At 44.5% G+C, this 21,628-nt stretch overlaps 1 protein-coding gene across 1 annotated transcript; it reads left to right on the top strand.

Moving 5' to 3' along the window:
* The first annotated feature begins 6,022 nt into the window (after positions 1–6,022).
* kansl1l (KAT8 regulatory NSL complex subunit 1-like) lies at positions 6,023–21,282 on the top strand. The gene is made up of 16 exons (XM_083682307.1): positions 6,023–6,225; positions 6,525–7,647; positions 10,855–11,011; positions 11,490–11,663; positions 12,338–12,459; positions 13,427–13,607; positions 15,239–15,389; positions 15,572–15,715; positions 17,027–17,179; positions 17,330–17,430; positions 17,697–17,818; positions 18,005–18,086; positions 18,224–18,336; positions 18,623–18,773; positions 19,927–20,195; positions 20,471–21,282. Exons 2-15 carry the CDS (start codon positions 6,593–6,595, stop codon positions 20,167–20,169), a joined length of 2,949 nt encoding a protein of 982 aa, XP_083538433.1. The 5' UTR covers positions 6,023–6,225; positions 6,525–6,592; the 3' UTR covers positions 20,170–20,195; positions 20,471–21,282.
* Positions 21,283–21,628: the final 346 nt, after the last annotated feature.

Below are 21,628 nucleotides of genomic sequence, written 5' to 3'. Positions count from 1 at the left end.
GTCAGGCAGAACAGTTAAGTTAATTTATTGGATATGTCAAAGGTTAGGAATGCAGGAAGACATTTTGTCACATGATGTTATATTGTCAGATAGACTCATACCCCTAAACTCTGTGGGGAAGTGTGTGTGTGTGTGTGTGTGTGTGTGTGTGTGTGTGTGTGTGTGTGTGTGTGTGTGTGTGTGTGTGTGTGGGTGGGTGTGGGTGGGTGGGTGGGTGGATGGATGGGTGGATGGGTGTGAGGGTGGGTGCATGGGTGTGTGTGTTGAATGAATTCAAAACAATATCCGTGCCAAGTATCAGATCACATTGAGTGTGTATGTGTAAAGATGTACTATATGTGTAATTACTATGCTACTGTATTTTTAGATGGGGTATCATGTTATGTCATTATTTTCTTCCTTCTAATATGAATGGTCTCTTAATTCTGGCGTTTTAGTCAGACATGTATATTTAAATAAAAGAAAGTCTTGCACTGCTGTATGTCTCTCAACTCTTATGGCTCTCTTGGAAATCCATCTAGTTAAAAAAACATAAGACACTCAGTCTTAAGACACTCGCGTCTTTGAAAATACCAGGATAGCAATAGTTCAAGGGTCTTTCAGAAGTGTTATAGTCCAAAACTAACCCTCGTAGTATCAAGAGAAAATTGAATCCCACACTGCTACTAGTGATGGCACAGGAAGCTTATGCAGCACTCTATGGTGATATTCCTTCATTTTGGTTGCTGTTACAGCACAGTCGTTTGCATGTGTACAATGTAAATAGGTTATGCTACATTAAAGTTGGTTTTCCTGACACCTGAAATCTCCTGGCTTTGAGCATCCAGAAGCTGCAGAGACACTGAATACATTCACCTTTTGGCCTCAGAAATGGAGTATTTTGAAATTGAAATGAGTGACTTTGCATTTGCCATAGTCAACAATGGGCCTCTTGTTATTCTCAACATATTTGCAAATGTATTTTTTGCCTTCTGCCTGATCTGTCCATCGCGTGGTAGAGAGAGACTCAAGCATCCTGTGAAGATACTACTGGGGTCATTGGTTTGCTGTACCACCTTTTTCCTGCTCTCTCTTATTACAGTGTATTGTGTGTGGACGTTGGATCTAAATTTAGAGTTAAAAGTTGTATTCTATCTGGTTGTGGCTTACACTTTGTCAAATAGCATGTCTTCTTATGTTTGGCTGAATTTGTACTACTATACCCAGATTGTACCTGCTCAGCAAGCTCTCCTCCTGAGGAATATCAAAGTCTTCATATACTACGGCCTGTTTATTGACAGGATGTTCTGTTCGTTTGAATTTGCTATCCAACTTTCATTCATGCTGTACAGTAACAGTGAACCAGACGCTAATGGGACAACTTCTTGGAATGAAAACGATCATCTGTTTGTCACATCTGAATCATGTTTCTATATGAAAATTGTCTATAATTTTTTTTCTGTCTGTGTGATGATGTGGTCAAGCTGTGCCACATTGTGCTACCTACACAGACACAGAAGGAGCATGAGAGAGAGTGGCAGCCCCTTCTCCTCCCCCCATCTCAAGAGTCAGATGAGGGTCACTATCACCGGTCTCCTGCAGGGAGTCCTCTTCTTCCTTTGTTCACTATGGATCTTCATCGATTTGTTCACCCGCTTCTACACCAGTGTACAGTTTAACATTTGGATCATTTACACAGTCGTGTCTCTCTACCTGTCCGGCACCACTGTAACCCTGGCGATTGGTCAGTCTCTCTTCCGACAGAGGGCAGCTGATGTTTGGAAGTCATTGAGGCTGTGTGGTAGTCCCACTCAATCAGAGATTCTGGGTTCTGAGATGAACTGTGTGGACAACACTGTCGTCAGCCTAGAAAATAGGTTTGTTAATAGCCAAAATTAGACACATCATGCCATGATGTGGAATGTTATGACATGGTTTTACAGAAACAGATTAAGTCTATTACAAAACTACATTTGAATCAGTAATGATAATGTGGATTCATAGACATGACCTGAATGTGATAGTGTGGGATTAACTGCATATACTGTGTTTATTCATTTATCTGTTTTTGATACATGTGACTGCTTATGATTTCCATATGAGATGCAAACTGGTACATGGTACATGGTACCAGTTTATGGTACATTTGTCCTTGTTTTCATACCTTTGACACCAGGTATTCAAAAACATTTTCAATTTCTGATCTTCTGCACTGGGACAGTCGTGCTGTTCCTCAGTGTGCAATACTTGCACACAGATAAGAGCCAATAAGCAGCAGGTTGTCTCTGATTTGCAGTAAGCATGCTGCAGGGGGCGCTAAATCCTCTCTTCTCCTGATTGTGCCTCTGGTTGCTCTGTAACAAATGGAGTCAGCTTGTGAACATGTTTATGAAACTGTGTGACTATGTTTTCTGTGCACAATAAAAACAACATCACAACAAAACAACTGAACACTTGCCATATTTTGACTTAGAGCTGATGGAGATCTTGGTAAGCAAAGATGTGAGCCCATAGGGAACAGCCTGCAGGGCAATAGGGCACATTTATTTATAAAATGCATTTTGTGTTTCACAATGGTTACACAGATACATTAGGTGGATAACACTGAAATGTATACTCGGCAGAGAGTATCCAGGAAGTCATACTCTTCAGTGTGTGTGTGTGTGTGTGTGTGTGTGTGTGTGTGTGTGTGTGTGTGTGTGTGTGTGTGTGTGATTTGTAAATTTATAAACAATATCTAATCTTATATTTACTGAAAATACAGATTGAAAAAAAGAGAGCTGTGAGTAAATTGTTGTATCATGGGAAAATATTAAATTTACTGGAGATATTAGTTGCACCAAAGTGGTTTCATATGATACAGTGAATCAATGATGTCTTATGTAGACAGAACAGTTTTGTTAATTTATTGGATATGTTAATAGTTAGGAATGCAGGAAGACATTTTGTCACATTATACTGTATATTGTCAGACACCCATACCTTTTAAGCTTTGACATATGAAGTGTGTGTGTGTGTGTGTGTGTGTGTGTGTGTGTGTGTGTGTGTGTGTGTGTGTGTGTGTGTGTGTGTGTGTGTGTGAATTCAAAACAATATCCGTGCCAAGTATCAGATCACATTGAGTGTGTATGTGTAAAGATGTACTATATGTGTAATTACTATGCTACTGTATTTTTAGATGGAGTATCATGTTGTCATTATTTACTTGGAATATGAATGGTCTCTTAATTCTGGCGTTTTAGTCAGACATGTATATTTAAATAAAAGAAAGTCTTGCACTGCTGTATGTCTCTCAACTCTTATGGCTCTCTTGGAAATCCATCTAGTTAAAAAAACATAAGACACTCAGTCTTAAGACACTCGCGTCTTTGAAAATACCAGGATAGCAATAGTTCAAGGGTCTTTCAGAAGTGTTATAGTCCAAAACTAACCCTCGTAGTATCAAGAGAAAACTGAATCCCACACTGCTACTAGTGATGGCACAGGAAGCTTATGCAGCACTCTATGGTGATATTCCTTCATTTTGGTTGCTGTTACAGCACAGTCGTTTGCATGTGTACAATGTAAATAGGTTATGCTACATTAAAGTTGGTTTTCCTGACACCTGAAATCTCCTGGCTTTGATGGGGTGTCCAACATTTGAGCACCCAGAAGCTGCAGAGAAGATATCACTGAATACATACACCTTTTGGCCTCAGAAATGGAGGTTTTTGAAATAGAAATGAGTGACTTTGCATTTGCCATAGTCAATGGGCCTCTTGTTATTCTCAACATATTTGCAAATGTATTTTTTGCCTTCTGCCTGATCTGTCCATCGCGTGGTAGAGAGAGACTCAAGCATCCTGTGAAGATACTACTGGGGTCATTGGTTTGCTGTACCACCTTTTTCCTGCTCTCTCTTATTACAGTGTATTGTGTGTGGACGTTGGATCTAAATTTAAAGTTAAAAATTGTATTCTATATGGTTGTGGCTTACACTTTGTCAAATAGCATGTCTTCTTATGTTTGGCTGAATTTTTACTACTATACCCAGATTGTACCTGCTCAGCAAGCTCTCCTCATTTGGGTGAAAAGGAATATCAAAGTCTTCATATACTATGCCCTGTTTGTTGACAGGATGTTCTATTCGTTTGAATTTGCTATCCAACTTTCATTCATGCTGTACAGTAACAGTGAACCAGACGCTAATGGGACAACTTCTTGGAATGAAAACGATCATCTGTTTGTCACATCTGAATCATGTTTCTATATGAAAATTGTCTATAATTTTTTTTCTGTCTGTGTGATGATGTGGTCAAGCTGTGCCACATTGTGCTACCTACACAGACACAGAAGGAGCATGAGAGAGAGTGGCAGCCCCTTCTCCTCCCCCCGTCTCAAGAGTCAGATGAGGGTCACTATCACCGGTCTCCTGCAGGGAGTCCTCTTCTTCCTTTGTTCACTATGGATCTTCATCGATTTGTTCACCCGCTTCTACACCAATGTACAGTTTAACATTTGGATCATCTACACAGTCGTGTCTCTCTACCTGTCCGGCACCACTGTAACCCTGGCGATTGGTCAGTGTCTCTTCCGACAGAGGGCAGCTGATGTTTGGAAGTCATTGAGGCTGTGTGGTAGTCCCACTCAATCAGAGATTCTGGGTTCTGAGATGAACTGTGTGGACAACACTGTCGTCAGCCTACAAAATAGGTTTGTTAATAGCCAAAATTAGACACATCATGCCATGATGTGGAATGTTATGACATGGTTTTACAGAAACAGATTAAGTCTATTACAAAACTACATTTGAATTAGTAATGATAATGTGGATTCATAGACATGACCTGAATCATGTTTAGTGTGTGATAGTGTGGGATTAACTGCATATACTGTGTTTATTCATTTATCTGTTTTTGATACATGTGACTGCTTATGATTTCCATATGAGATGCAAACTGGTACATGGTACATGGTACCAGTTTATTGTACATTTGACCTTGTTTTCATACCTTTGACACCAGGTATTCAAAAACATTTTCAATTTCTGATCTTCTGCACTGGGACAGTCGTGCTGTTCCTCAGTGTGCAATACTTGCACACAGATAAGAGCCAATAAGCAGCAGGTTGTCTCTGATTTGCAGTAAGCATGCTGCAGGGGGCGCTCAATCCTCTCTTCTCCTGATTGTGCCTCTGGTTGGAGTCAGCTTGTGAACATATTTGTGAAACTGTGTGACTATGTTTTCTGTGCACAATAAAAAAACAACATTATAATAAAACAACTGAACACCGTATTTTGACTTAGAGCTGGCGGAGACCTTGATAAGCCAAGATATGGGCCCATAGGGAACAGTCTGCAATGCAATAGGGCACATTTTGTGTTACACAGTAGTTAAACAGATGCAGGTGGAATTTATAATTACAAGAGAGAATGCATTAAATCATACTCTTCAGTGTGTGTGTGTGTGTGTGTGTGTGTGTGTGTGTGTGTGTGTGTGTGTGAGTGTGTATGTGTGTGTGTATGTAACACATGTGGGTACTATGTAGTAGTCAATTGTCCTCCTTTCTCTTATGATCATAGACTAAAGCTTGGATACATTTAAACTCATGTAATCTATTACTGTCTTTTGAGGAGAGATATCTCATAAAAAAGAAAGAAAGACATTTTGAAAAGCTGAAAATAACTGATGTTGGCGGTCACATATATCATATATAGCAATGATGATGGGGAGTATAATTTCTCCCCCTCCCTTGTTTTTGTCAAGGCGGGATGAGCTGTTTATCAGACAAACGCGCCTCTCAACGTCTCGCACGGTTTTGTATTACCAACGCCTGAAGCATGAAGCAACGCCATTTTGGCTCAGAACAGAGGGGGAGGGGGGCTCTGCGTACGCGCTCTTTGCAGAAGCTGAGCCGAAATGGAGAGCCATCTACAGCAGTTTCAAGTCACTCGAAAGGAATCTAATTTGCATAGACTCTCCCACAGTGGGTTCCACGCCCCTACTCCAACAGCGTCTTGAACATCAATCGCTGCAGCAGCTCCTGCAGCAGTTCGCCAGTTCCATCCACGACAGTTGGAAATAGATCGAGGGAGCATCAACTGATAGATCTCCTGCAAGCTAGCTAGCCAAAGAACTAGCTAGCGTTACACAGATTTTGACATTGTCAAGACTTTTTTCGTGTCCCATGAAGGAAAGGCTTCGTATGTTGTAACAGTAGAAAATAGAGGGCTTACATTTTCCCGGATCCTGTCGATTTTCAGTCAAGGTGAGAATCGTGTCGATAGCTACGTTATTTTCAACGTTCTGTGCCCGTTTCGAGCCCCTCTTGCTGGCAAGGCACTGCTGTTCAACAAGCTGTTGACTTTATTTTGGCTACTTGCAACCTGCCCAGTCAGCTTGGGTTGTCTTATTATCGTGATAAGTCGTTTATTGTCAATGAAAGCAGCCTTCAATCAGTTTAATGATTGCTACTGTCTGTTTGAATGTTGTCCCAGCCACGCCCACCTATTATTTGTAAATAGCTAGCTGAATGTGCTGAAAAGTGTTTTTTTTTTTTCATCATAGGAGCCATCTCAGATGCAGATGACATTCTTTGGTCGACAGAGAGGAACTGCAATTTCATTGGACAAGGAATGGCCCCAGCCCTGACCAAGATCACCAAAGACGGTCACGGGGTCCACCTGTCGTCTCCACTGGCTTCGAACAACATGGACAAAGAGGGGGCAATACTCAGTATTGAGTTGGATCCTCAGTTGAAACTGATGGAAGACAGCTACTCTCAGAGGCTGTGGCTGAACCTCTCCTCTCTGCCCTTTCTGGACGCCTGCTGCTCCAAGAGTGCCCTTGAGTTCCCAGAGTCTCTCCTGTCCCCGCTGTTACAGGCAGGGCAATACAAAACGGTGCTCCTCTCCAACCCTGGCTCCCTGCTCAGCCTCCTGTCCCTGAACAAAACCCTGAAGGATTCCCAGGTGGCTTATCCAGGTGCGCAAGACATGTATTTTGTTCCCATCCCTGAACACAATAGCCAAGGTGTGGCTCAGCAGTGTCAACAACACAGTGGCCATGGACAAGATGGTTATGATATCCCTCAGTCCCCTCCACACTGCCAGGGTGAAACCATGTCCCAGTACAACACTGCTTTCCTCACACCTCCCATAGTGAGGCAGGGGCATGTAGGCTGCATCAGTCCAGGCGAGACTGCCCCAACCCAGCCATGGACAGCCAGATCCCGTCATGAGCAGCCTGCATCAGTGGAGGAGGCAGTGAGAGATCAGACTCTGTGGCATGTCTCGAAACAAGCAGCCCTGGTAGGACGCGCTGGGAGAATCCAGAAGAGGTTACAGGCCATACTAGGGGAGCATGCCTCTCGCCACTGCAGCCTCCAGCTGGAGGGTCTGAAGGGGAGGCAGTTCAGTGGGACCCCTTCATCCCCTGCTGACATCAAACCCTTTGATCCACCCATGGTGCAGGGTCAGGCATGGACACTGAGCCACAGAACTCACTGCCCGCCCCTACTGAAGACCTCTACACCCCCATCACCCTCCACAGATGTCCAGGAGTTTGCCCGCTATGGCAAGGCAGTGCTGCGAGGTTTACAAGTGGCTGTAGATTCTGATGCCACAGACAGCAGCAGCTCGGATGAAGACTTGGAGCATGAAACGAAATGGGGAACCAAGTTTTTGCCAATGTGAGTTTTCTCTTTTATGAGTTTTTGTTAAAAGATGACTCCTTTAGCCATGTTTGGCCCTTGTGTCTTTTTCCTGTTAAAAAAGTGCATATTTTGAGCCATGGCGTTTTCCTGGATGTATCAGTGTGGGCTTTCACTGTACAGCTAAATTAATATGGTCTGTAGGAGAGGTATGAAGATTACACAGTGAGGGGCCTGCGATATGTTGTATGAGTAGGTGTGTGATTACAATGTTTAGGCTGCTTGCTTACCTGTTACATGAAATAGCATACACAGACCTCACACTTTAAACACTTAAATGATGTAGACCTAGGCCTATCACTTCATTTGATGTGAAGAAAACAGTTGCCCTCATCCACTAGGCCGAATTATAAAGCCCCCAAACCCAGCCACAGCTCTTTGACGTCAGTCCGAGAGCTGATTCAAAGAGTGGATTTAATCTCTGCATAGTAGTTGACAGGCACTCAGCCAGGTACAGGGAGGCCACTGCAGATTCCATGACAAAAGGGCCTTGAGGGAAAGAGAGGGAGCGGGAGAGAGAGGGAAAGAGGGAGAGAGTCGGATGACAGCTGTGGAAAAGCAGCCCTCCTTATGGAAGTACCACTCTCTCAGTGTAAGGCTCCACACATGTTTCACTTGGAACCTGACAGGCTGAGCAAACTTGTTGCAGGGGGACATTCCGTCCCCACAGCTGTGGAGAGTGTGACGTTTCTCTGTTTATCTTTGCCTGCAAGGACTTACCCGGTTGGTTAGTCTGCTGCAGCAGCAGATTCCTCCACACCCCCTCTCCTACAGTCATAACAGACCTGACTGCTGTGGTCTCCTAACCCAGAGGCAGGGAAATAAACACAGCCTTATGCCACCCATTGCACCCTCTACTCCCTCCTTCCTCCCCCTTCAAGTGGAGGAACCCTTTGAGTTCTACTGTGAAGTCTGTGTGCCCAGACGACAGACTCTCACTTCCTGTATGCCCTTGCCAAAGAGAGGCGCCGATTAACCCAGATGAAGGAGCTGTTTACATAAAGAACATGTTCTAATAGTTCCCTGCCCTGGTAGTTGCAGCTGTAACAGCTCTCTCAGAAATGGAAACGTTGTGTGATGGCGTTTTTTTGTTCAGTATGTTGATCATTACGAGAATTCATGTCTCATTGCTTTGGTGAGAGTTTCAAACAGCTTACTTGGGATGACTTGGTTTTCTGACCTGGGCCTCTCGTGCCAGCATATCGCCAGGTAACATGACTTCCCTGCCTGGAATGTTGGGAGGGAGACACAGTGTTTGTGTGGGGTGAGAGGGGGAGAGAATGAGGAGGATATGTCTCTTGTGATTCCTTTGCCTGTCTAATAAACAGCAGTGAATGACAAAGAGGCACAAGTTTATGAGCTCTGGGAACAGGAATGGGGAGGGAGGGTGTGTGTGTGTTTGTTACCCTGGCAGCAACAGTCTTTGTTGGAGTATCTCATGCTGTGCACAATGGTGTCCATGGCCTTGCAGTAGGTTCCCCAGGGGGTATTTTATGGTGCACACACACACCTTCTTGAATTGGCTATCACCTCTTTTGAGTGTATTTTCATTGCCCCTGAAAAAACAATGAAAACTGTTTGATGCCAACAAATCAGAGAGTCAGAAGAACCAGACAGTGGAAATCATAGTTTCAGCCAGTGCTCCCTGGCTAAGCATTAAGATGATTCTGAACTGAAAGTTACATCAAATTTCTCATTACTGCCCCACAGGCTTCAACTCTCTTGCTTTTGTTCACTTAGTTTCCCATATGTTTGTGATTTCACTACTTGCGGCAGACCAGCCTAATTCCTGGAAAATAAAATGAGGGACACACCCAGTAAACTTATTGCCCCTACAAGAGCAATAATAGTTTAAAATAGCAGAACTCCTACATGTAGCTACAGGCTGGCTTTTTCCAAAGCTGAGATGAGGGCTGAAGACACTGCACATCTTATTGCAAGAGTACAAGAGAAGGCTTATGGAAGATCATAGTCAGTTGTGCCAATGACATTAGCTTTAGTGAGTTGGGGGTGAAAGGGGAATGATTTTCTCCAGGCAGCAGTGTCTCTGGAGATGGTACCTGGGTCTTGGTGCTGCCTGCCTGGGGGCTGTTTGTTTATGTTTAGGGAGGACTCCTCCTCAGCTGGAGATCTGTTCCCTTGCTCCCCCTTCATGTGTGGGTGTGTGCTGCCTGGCCCCAGCCCTGGCCCTGCTGCTCCACAGCACTGTAAATATTCCTGGAATTTTCCTGTTATTCAGAGCGGGCCCGCGGGGCAAGCAGTGCTGGCTGGCTATTAGAGACTGCTGAGAATGGTGGTGTCAGTGTTCTTTTCCTTCCTCATCTGAGATGGTTCAGGCCAGGGTTCACTAAAACTCAATGACACCGGAATCAATGTTTTGGTACTATTTTTAAGCCATTAAATTTTCCATTGAGTGACAGCTAGAATTTCTATTAATCTAGGGCTAGCCTAATCAATTTATTCTTAAAAGAAACTAAAGAGGTCTTTGTTTGAAAGGCTTTACATGTCTATGGTGGTTCCACCAGCTGGTACAGATGACCTTTCAGTCGTCTGTTTGAAGTGGGGAGCTGGCATTGCATTCCCAAGGTCGTTGAGCAGTGCCATGGTAACTGGACTGTGGAACTACTAGCAACCAGTGTCTACAAAAGAGGAATGGTGGAATAGAGGAGCTCCATGGAAACCTTCACACACAGCTTGCAAATGATTTATTTGTGGCCTAGATAGCCATTTTACCTGGCTCAACAAAGTACTCCTCTCTCAGCCCCTTCCTTATTTGAGCTCTCATTTGAAAAAGATTATAAACAAAAGGAGCATTTTCACCTGGTGCATTAGATTGGTTAGAATGGAGGTCATATCTGTAAACATTACAAACATTAACCATATGTTTTTAGCCTCTGTGCTGGAGGCTGTTTTAAAGATCAGTTTTTATCTGATAGGCTGTTTTAAAGATCAGTTTATACCCATAAAATTCATAGATAATTCTAGTTTCATTGAGTAGCCTCAATAAATATCTGGGGACTGCTGGCGAGGCCTAGCCTATATCATTATGAAAACAACAAATTATAAATGGTTTAAAAGGGAGCTTGTAAATTATTTCTAAGTTGTTTATAGAATGTTATTGTAATGTTTGTTGATAGTTGTCCCATCCCATGCTGATCCCCATCCCTCTCTCTCTCTGTAATGCAGTAGCAGCAGCAGCAGCAGCCATGGGCCTAAGTGGAGGTGGCAGGCGGAGAGGGCGGAGGTGGGCAGCCGCTGGACCTGGCTGCAGCTGCGTGTGGCTGAGCTGGAGGGACGCGTCCAGCAGTTGGACAACCTTCACAAACGGATAGTCTCTACCAAAGTAAGGCCCTGGTTCCTGGCCTCATCAGCCCCATGTACACCTCATAGAGGACTCCCCAGTCCCAACAGATCCCCCAGAGCTTAAATCAAGCAGGAGCAAGCTTTGCCAAGCCTCTGTCACATTTCAATATGTTAGAGGTGTGTGACTAGAGTAGGCCTATCTGTGTTCAAGAGGCTTGATTAGTTAATTCAAATTGTCTCTGTCTGGGACTGAGGTTGTGCATTGCCCTGAGCCCTGTAGAATGACATGTCACTCATTGTGTGACACCTGTTCCTCTACCCTACCTCAGAAGGGCCTGTGGGGTGTTTCATCTTGCTGTCATTTCTCTGATCTAATTCCCTCATCTACAACCACGACAACTTTTTGGCTCCACACACAACTGTCATGGCACTGATGTTGTTATGTGTGAATATGCCCTTGTTGTGAAGTTCATCACGGCACTGTGTGTGCGTGTGTGCGTGTGCGTGTGTGGTCTTAGGGGGGCGTGGTCCTGGCTGAGTGTCAGCCGATGACCGACAGGCAGATCCAGCAGACGCTGCTGACGGAGACGGCGGGATTGTCCTTTACGGCAGGGAGCGGTGGAAACATGCCCTCTGACACGGAGAACGAGCCTAGCAGCCCCACACGCCTCCTCAGGAACATAGAGAGACAGGTGAGCACCCCAACCACACAACACAGCAAGGAATGATGGGTAATACTGACTGACATGACAGCATATCCTGCAGTCCTGCTCTTATTTTGAAGGGCTCTTTGAATGTCATTTCTGATTCATGAAGTGGGATGCTCTAAAAACTCAACAGATATAGCCTATTTTAGAATCGTCTTTTAGCTAGGGGCAAGGAGATGAGGGAGCCCATAACCCAGTAAATCAACCCAGGAATATGGACATCATTTCAGAGGTCCTTATCAGTCCTGTTGCTTGCAACAGTCCAAATCAGTGTAATTGTTTGTTTCCTCAATGAACCTCATTACACAGTTGAGTTACTGAGACTGAGAGGTTACCTGCTGCTGTTAATAAAGCTGGAGAGTCCCCAAGAGTGGAGCTGAACCGTCAGTGGCTTTGAGTCTGATTGTAGTGGTTTTAAGCTTTTTTGTTTTTTACTCTGTGATGGACATTTCTCAACCATACATACATACAGCCAGGCATCAGGTTAGAGCTTAGAGGACATGCAGCTAAGTGCTTGGCAGGTAGGAGCACTGTAGGGGTGAGGAGGGGCACAAGATGATGCATGGATTGTGTGTATGTACTGTATGTGGCCTATCATGTTGGATGCTAAGCGCTCCTCAGTTCAATTGATTGAGAGGATGAGGTGTTGCACCCCACAGAGTGCCCAGCTGAGCCAGATCGTGAATAGCCTGATGCCTCCCCTGAACCTGTCGCCCTCCTCCTCCCCCATCTCCAAAAAACCCTGCAGGTGGAAGGGGCAGAACAAAGGGGCTTTTAACAGGTAAAGACCACATAGTCTTACACTCTTGGAGCCTACAATAATAATAAAAAAGATGCGCTCACTCAGCCAGTGTTTTTCTGTAAGTAGACGGCTGATCTTTTCTAATGATGATCTTGCCGTAGCTCTTGTTCACTGCTCCACTGTTGCATGTCATGTCAGAGGATCAAGGTATAGTAAAGAGCTTTTGAGCTATCATTCAAAAGCCACATCAGAGTAGCATTCTTAGGAATCAATCCACCCTTCAGTGGATTAATGAAATACCAGACACTTAATTCTGCAGGCGTAACTTTTTATGATAGAGATCATGCAACAAGTCAAGAAAGTCCTGTTTTGAGGCACAGAGGCCAAGTTCACTTCAGTTTACACCCTCTCAACAAAACTGTGTGCTTTGGTTACGTACTGCAGCAGCTTTTTTTTATTTCCACCACAGCAGAGTATGTACGTATTTTTGTTTTCGAGTCAAGCCATGAAAATCCCATAAAGGGGAAGGCCAAGGAGGTTGGGTGGAGGAGGTCCGGGAGGGTCGCTGTGATTTGGCCAGACAGAGACCAAAATGGGCACACTTCCTGTAACCAAGGGAACATAAATATCCCTCCCCCGAGTGTTGGACAAGTGATGTTCACAAGCCTGTGTCTACTCCAGCAGACACAGGCTCTCCTATCCATCAACCTTAAGCTTAAATATGCACCCTATCATTAAAACAACCCATGGAAAAGTCCCCCTCCCGACATCCGCTATGATTTTGATCAAAGTCATTAGCTCAAGTTTTCCTTCCTCTTGACCTTTTTTTTACCCTGTATATTCCCTAGTTCTTTACTCCCAAGTTGTCATGGAAATCAGATAAGGCAGGGTATATCCTGGAGAACTGGGCTGGACTGTCTCTAGTTTGGATCATGCTATGGTGTCTGTCTACTCTTAAATATGAAGTGAACCCGTTGAGTGAAATGCCCTGTGTTCTCCCCTGCAGTTGTCTGAGTGGTGGGGACCTGTTCTCCCAGAAGGGGACCAAGAGGAGGCGAGTGGCCCGCAGTAGAAAACTCCTCCTCCAAGTGAACGCCACCTGTGTCTCGGCCCGTACCAGACCCCTGGTGACCTATCACAAACCCAGGCTCTTCACTATGAACACACCCAGCGGACTCAGCTACCAGGTAGAGTGGCTCACCTCATCTCTGAGGAGACTGACGTCTTACAGCCAGGGCCATAAGAACAGATGGAAAACACAGAATGTCTTTATTCCACTGTGGCTTCAGCAGTATTGGATCATGCCAATAATGAAATGTCAGATGACTGAAAAAAAAATCTCTTAAATTAAATTGGGATTAGAGCTAAACAAAGCTGGTCTGGTTTGAATAGCTAGAGAACTTGGAACGCCTTGTCATACACAAAATGAATAACATTGAAGGCCTACATTAATGCACGAGAATGACTATATTCTTGTCAAAGAATTGTTTAAAAATGTTATAGAAATGCAACCTTCGGTGTGGCTGGACCATGGTCTAATCAAATTAGGTAAACTCTTCAGTTGACAAACTTGCAAGTCTTATCATACTGTAGTCCTTTGTGCTCACATTGTTACTGTACCATTGTACTTGTACAAAGGTTTTTTCCAACCTGTGAGCAGCTGGCTCATTAAAGGAAGGCGTTTATTCTAACCTTCGTCTTTCTAAAGAGACCCTGTGCTGTGGCATCATGACCGCCATGTCGATGAGGCATAATTGTCACATTATGATTCCGTGAATAGCTATATGCAGGAGTTTAAAGGAGCAGGGTGTAAGTCTGTTGGAAATCTTCCACCACGGCTAAATTCAGTTCGAAGTTCCAAACAACAACAACATCCTCCGGAATAATAATATAACCCCCAGATATGCACTTGCAGTGTCAGACATTAGCTGTTGTGTTTCTGCATGTGGCATGATTCGAAGAGGCAGCCACCAGAGACAAAAAGGATAAAATCGATAAGTCCATTTCCCTAGAACACCCCTGGCCAGTAACAAGATGTTTGTATACACTCCATTTTAGTAAGAGATTTTTGGGACCAAAACAGCGTTGGTAAATGTAAGATTTGTTTTCAGGGATATCATTCCCTGATCACTACCAATTAAACATAGTCATCAGAAAGCCTTTAGTAAGCTTGAATGTTACAAATGGTAGCGTGCATGGTGGCGTTTAATGTAAGAAAATCGACATGGCTGCTTTCTATCCTCCTACTTCAGTCTGTTGACATGGTCAACTCCTGGTCCCCTCCTGTTGGTCCTGACATTGTCAGGGTATCCACGGGCAATGCCAGGATGATTGCTATGAGGGACACAATGTGCTAACTCAACTGAGATATTAATTAGCGGAAGGAGAAGAAAGCTTTTTAACAACTTAATTAGTTTAATTAGCGTGATTTGCCCAAGTGCCTGCCTGGTCCTCCAGGTCACAGTGACTCTCACAATCTAGTTTAGAGACAATCTGAGGCATTGCCAAGCCAACCACCCACAATCCTCTGTTAGCCACTTCCTCCTTCCTTTCTCAGGGACTGAAGAGGGTTGTTATTCTGGTTACTGTTTTGGATATCTGTTTTGAGTATCTCTGGAGAATGTCTAGGTACTTTGTATTCTCTCAGTGGTGAAGTACATGGTGGTTTGAGTTTATTGTAATTTCTTCCCTGTGATTTTATCAGCTTGTCCTGAAGGTGTAAATGTTGTTCTACCATCTTTTAAATGATACTGCATATTCAATGAAAATCAAATGTTCAGAAAAGTTTTCTTATCTTCTCTTGTATTTTCTCCATTAGGACCAGCAGTCCCACTCCTCCTCCTCCACCTGCCCCACCTGTGCCTCCTGTGACCCCCTGGCTGTGTGCTCTGGCCCTGCCTGCTCCAACAACAACCTGAACACTGGGACCAGTCATGCTAGGACACACCCTGTGCTGTCTCTCTCCTCAGGTAGGCTTTTATCTCTTTGTGCTTGACAAGCATTGACATATGTCTGCTCACCGATGCTAATGTCGTTACTGTTATGTAACTGCTGTCCATGCCGACTTTAATTGAGTTGACCAACAATAAGAATAGTGAATGGCAAAGGTGAAGATGCCATGTGGTCACCTGGTTGAATCTTCTCCACACAGATACCCCACTATCGCAACACCTCCAGAATGCTGTCCTCAGAGAGGACTGGGTCCAATGGCCATTACCTATGAAGACTGAGACCCCCAGCCCGGTCCACTATCACAGCTATAGAGATAGGGAACCCAGCTTCACACCAACATTCAGTAAGTTAACATTTAATGGACTATCATAAATCAACAACATAGCATGTCCTCTCCCAAAACCAGAACCAAATCTCCTGAAATCCTATCTGTTTCTCTACTTCCTCTTTTTCTCAATATGATACTATATTTGTGGCCATCCCAGCTATCCTGGTGTTCAGTACAAGGCCTCCTAGTGAGCTGTGTGTGAAGATGAGATGATTTTGCAGTAACTCTCTCTGGCATCTCACCAGGGGACTGACACACACGCTCTGACTCACCTTACTCTAATCATTGCTCTCCTGTTACTCCTCGCCTCGCCGCTCTGTTGGCTATTGGCAGGGGAGGGGGAGGGGGAGGGGGAGGGGGTAGGGGTTAATGATCCCCAACAATCCCAGAGATCCTAAAGGGGCACTTCACCAGTTTTGAACATAACATTCATTTTCTCCAGTACCATACCGGTGTCTACATATGTGAAAATATCAATTTTCTACATTGTGTAGTTAAAAAGATAAGACAAAAGGTCCAATGTGAATGTAAAAATATATTGAATTCATTGTTTTCCAAAACTACAGCCACAAACACCCTCCCACTGGCTAGAAACTCATTGTAGTTTCTGAAAATAACTGAGTGTTTATTTTTTTTACCACCAATGACATCATTGTCCCCCATGGACAATGATTGAACTAAAAACAACACACAGACAGATCAAGGGACTTGGAAAGGAATCCTACAGATACATGTATTTTCCTATATACACTTTAAAGTGTGTCTCTCTCTCTCTCTCTCTCCTGCCCCGTGGGGTGTGTTGTGGGTTTCATTACTAGCTGTCAGGGCTGTTACTGGCCTGTAGCCTTGGATAATGACATTGTAGCAGGTGGGTGGGTGTGGGGTGGGGGATGGGGGTGGGGGGGGTGGGGGGGGTATTGCTGCAGGTATTGTCCCTGCTTATCTGGCCCTGACAGGCAGACAGCGCGCCTCAGTGCAAGATGTGATTCAGCACCAGCTCGCCCTCTTCAGCATGGCAACCTCGCAGCTCAGCTGGAGAAGATTACCACAGGATCTGTGTCATATCAAATCCCCCACCCCCCCAACTCAACACAACCACAAAACACATCTGTTCTCCTACCAATGCACCGAGCCTGGCCTTATACAAAGACCTCCATTGACCTCTGAGAAGTCATCTGTCTCGTGTAATTGGACTGATAGTTCAGGATTAAGACAGCCAGCTATTTTACACTTTAACCAAAGCGCCTAATCCTTTGAGGTTGGTGGGGGATTTTAGGCAAGGGGAATTCCTGTTAAATTAACAATGTTGTTGCTGTGTCATTCAAGGGTACATGCACAACCACAAGCCTCATGGGAGGCATCGGAAGGGCGGAGTCAGGGGTGTGTCACCCATCAGGTGGGCCGGCTCTGCTCAGACCCCGCACAAGAGGGCCTATCGAGGGGGGAGGAAGAGGAGACACACCTACAGGATGATGGAAGGTATGTGTGTGTGTGTGTGTGTGTGTACAGGGACCCCCCTGGTGGAGGGGGAGCGATGGAAGGTTTTGCGTATCTCATTGTCATTCTTGGCTCCATCCAGACTAGTAGAGTACAAAGCAGCCCATTCACAGTCCTGTCTGTGAACTCTAGATGAGGAGGACCTCCTGTCTCAGCTGTCGGACCCTGAGGACAGTGCAGAGGAGGGGCCGGAGGAGACATTCACACCTCAGGCCTCACTCACACGCAAGCAGGTAGCCTCAGCTTAGCCCCTTCCACTCATCTAGCCCCATAGGCTGGACACCTGTGTGCATGGGAGCCCCAATACTGTCTAGCTGGAGTATCAGCTTGCATTGAGCTTTATGTTCTTAATTGCCTTGTATTATAGACTGATATCTATTGGAGAGAGCTTTAATTTCCCAGAGGTTTGCATGCATACATACATACAGTACAAGCATGGATAGTATTTATTGATGTATTGGTTGGCTGTTGCTACAGTATGACCGTTTTTTTTATTTAGGGCCCAATCCGCAGAAGACAGGGAGAGAGCGTCTACAATATCGACAACATTGTCATTCCCATGTCCCTGGCCGCCACCACCAAAGTAGAGAAGCTTCAGTACAAAGACATCATAACCCCAAGGTACTTTATGCACTGTGTATATACCCTTCCATCTCTGCTGAGCAGTAGTATTCAAACCTCTCAAGACAACGGTAGAATCATGTGATTGCTGTTGACTGAACCAAATGATACTCCACTACCCATCATTTGCATATGAGTGGGGCGGTCGCTTTACACACTGCCCTGCACCACTCTTCCACCCTGCAGATGGAGAGTGATTGATAACCTACCGCTGGAGGAGAGAGAAGAAGGGGAGGAGGAGGAGGAGGAGGAGGAGGAGAAGGATGATGTATGGACATGTCCCACTTCATAGGCATTATTTATGATGGCTTTAAATGAACATTTCCGGTTGATTCAAACCTCTTTTATCCAGTCTTTTATCAAGTCCCGCCTGTTTGTGTTTGTGTATGGGCTTGTCTTGCCCAGATGGAGCTCCTGTCTGACGAGACCTTCTGCCAGAGACACCTGGGCTGTGAGCAGAGAGAGAAGCTACGGTGGTCCTCGTGGGACAAGAGCAGGCGCTACAGACGCACAACCAGGTGGGCGCAACACTCTCACCATGCTGCCTGCTAGGGACAGACCACATTCAGCGTATGGAAAGATTGAACCTGCTCCCAGAGTTTAATGCGGAAACATTTCAACTTCTGTGTCTTTGTCAAGGCTTGGAGTCACTAAAGCTTCTCACTTCAGTGTATTTGAATCTACAGCGTCCCCTTTCCTTCCTTATGCTACATATCCTGCTCCTGTACCTAGATGTTGAATATACCTTGCAGAGAGTGTGTTGTCCTAGGTGGTGAGTGACAGGCCTGTGTTATCTCCCTCCAGGTCCTGCAGCAGGACAGCAGACGGCAGCGATGGTCCAGGTCTAGATGCATCCACATGGGACTGTTCAGTCAGGGGAGATGTCAGCGCTCACATGGACTGGAGCTTCAGTCACCTGGACACGGACGCAGAGGGAGGCGGGGAGGAGTGCCTGGTAGGGAAGGATGTTCACCGTCTCTACCATGCTGAGTTGGTGGAATTGGCAGTCTTTGACAATCTTTGTGCTTTAACGTTCTCTGTTCTGTTCTCACTCATTGAAAGGTCTTCACTACCATCCAATTAACCCTGACGCTACCCAGAAACATTTCAATCAATATTCCATTAACTCTACTGCAGAAAAGCATGGTATTGCTTGCAAAGCTAGGCCATCATCCATTGTGCACAATTGTGTTAATAATGTATACGCTGTTGGAGGAGCCCTTGAGCCCACACAGATGCACTTTGGATGATTGAACACAGGCCGATTGTAGTGGGCTCTGATTGGGGTGAGTCATGCACAGTGACATAATGAGGGGGGCCTCAATCAACGCCCTTGTACTAGCATCAGGACTGGGGTCTCTGGACTGTATGCGTCCATTGAATTCACCAGCAGAATTTGGCCACATGGTTTATCATCGTCATTTAAGAAAACCAAAAATATGTACATGAAAACACAAATAGATAACATATGTTAGAGGTTGAAAGATTTTTGAAAGATTTGCTGGTTCTTGAAACCAAGATATGTTTCTGGGTAATGATAATTTCCACCTCCTCCTCCGTCCCCACTGTTCCTACTGACACAGATGCTATGTGTCCTAGCTCCTGGAGAGAATGTCATGTTTTAACTAATGCTATGGGGTCAGAAGGGGGTTATTCTTACCCCTGTGGAGCAGCCTTATTATCTAAAAGGCTGCTCCTGACCTGACAGACTGGGGGAGGTGACAGCTCAGTGGCAGCCATCCCACCGCAGAACGGACAGGGCAGATGACCCCCCCAGGGCATGGGTGTGAAGGTCACAGAGGCCACATTGGCTTTGAGGCAGTTGTGTGATTACACTACATGTAATATGGGGCTGGGCTTGCACTGCCGTCCTAATATAGTTTCTGTTTTATATGAATTCAGTGTTAATTCTAGGATCGAAACCCTTTATCATAGGAGAACACCGAGTAGGTGTACAGTGAGTGTTTGTTAGAGTAGGTTAGTGGCTTTTAAGACACCAAGCTCTCTGATGAATCTTGCGCGCACACACACCCACACACACACACACACACACAGGAAAGTGAGCATTTTTGTTCATGTGTGTAATGTTGCCTCCGTCCCATCTACAGCCTCAGGTGCCGTGGGAGAGCCGTGTGTTTCCTCTGTGTGAGGATGACGAAGGTGCTCTGCAGTGTGATGAAGAGGAGCTGGCGGAGCCTCGGTGGTCAGAGAGAGAGAAGACGGAGATGAGCAGCACAGACGACTGCAGTTCTGTTCATTCCCATCCTCCCTCTGCCCTTTGCTCTACCATACTGCCACCTGCTGGAGATGACGGAAACACTTCCCTCACTGCCGACAGCAGAGTCACCTGAGACAGTGGGCTTCACCATGGCACTAGGTACAAGCATTTCATTATGATTAACATATGTATATTTTATGGATGCCACTATTTTGACTACTTATGCATATTCCATGCATTACAATGAGCCCGTCCTCCGATTTCTGCCTCCACCAGCCTCCCCTCTGTGGGCTAGGTGTAAAGTATTAAGAGAGGTATAGGAAAGAAGCGCCACACATCGCCTCATGCATTGACCTGATGGTTTCATTTGATGGGAGAACGGTAAGAGAGAGTTCTATCCCGTTTTGACTGACTGTGTTTTGTGTTCTGTGCAGATCCCCTCAGGAATTTAAGATTCCAGAGAAAGACATGTGATCATCCGAGATCCGATGTGAACTCCAAGGAGATGATGATGATGATGTCACACCTAATGTGTACCTCATTTTAATGTTTCTTATATTATCTGAACACAGTGATGTGTCTTATTAGTTTGGAATATTTTGGAGGAGATTTTTTTTCAAAACAATGTGTTTATATCCATTTTGATGTATATCTGAGTATTTGAAGATATTGGTTGGGACCGTAGCTTGAATTCATATAAAAATGTCTGTGTTCCTACTTCGGCGCACAAAAAATAGTAGCTCCTGGCAAGTGCATTACTGTTTATGTAGTTGTTACATTGTATTTATTTCTGTTTGAAGCCGTTGTGTCTGAAAATGAGAAGTCATATATATATATATATATATATATATACTGTATATTCATAGAAAATAAATGTTGTATGTATTTTTAGATTCCACCTGTTTAACTCTTTATTAAAAGATTGTATTTTTTTATAAGCAATCTTTTTTTATGAAGACAAAACAACAGGTAAAGCATCTCCATCCTTTTCAGTTGATGCACTGAAGGGTGTCAGCCCTGTTGATTATGGCATTAAAATCATTTATTCCACTATTTGTCTGTTTCTTCAAACATTGTTGTATGCTAACATTGCCTGGCCTTCACTGTTACCTACAGTAAGTAGATGGTAGTACCTACCTCCATTCACATTGTGAGTCAACCTACAGACATGTCATTAATAAGCCATTTTACACATCTCTTACACTTTCTTTCATAATTATTTGCCATGTATTACCCATATGTAACACCATGTGGCACTATTGTCGTACTCTTTCTTTTAGCAGGAATTTGTCTTTTTTTTGTGTATTATATCATGTATTTCTGGCTGGGGCCCTAAACATCACAGTACATGTGAATACAGCATATTTTCAGCATGAAGTTCACTACAATATTCTTTGATAGATGCCACCTATTTTGAGGATGATTTTCACTACTCTACATGGAACTCTAGTGTCTATTACATTGCAAGTCCTCATCGTCAGCACACTCAAACATGCACCACATAAACCCAGCATTCCAATTCTTATTAAACTGTGTTTCTTTGATTTTTATTGTGTTGACCCGCTTCCTCCATCACAGACGCATGCACAATG

The sequence above is a fragment of the Argentina silus genome (genome assembly GCF_951799395.1).
Source record: "Argentina silus genome assembly, chromosome: 12".
In the NCBI taxonomy this organism is placed as follows: Eukaryota; Metazoa; Chordata; class Actinopteri; order Argentiniformes; family Argentinidae; genus Argentina; species Argentina silus.
Note: the sequence above shows the minus strand (reverse complement) of the source record. Positions and strands in the feature narration are given on the sequence as shown.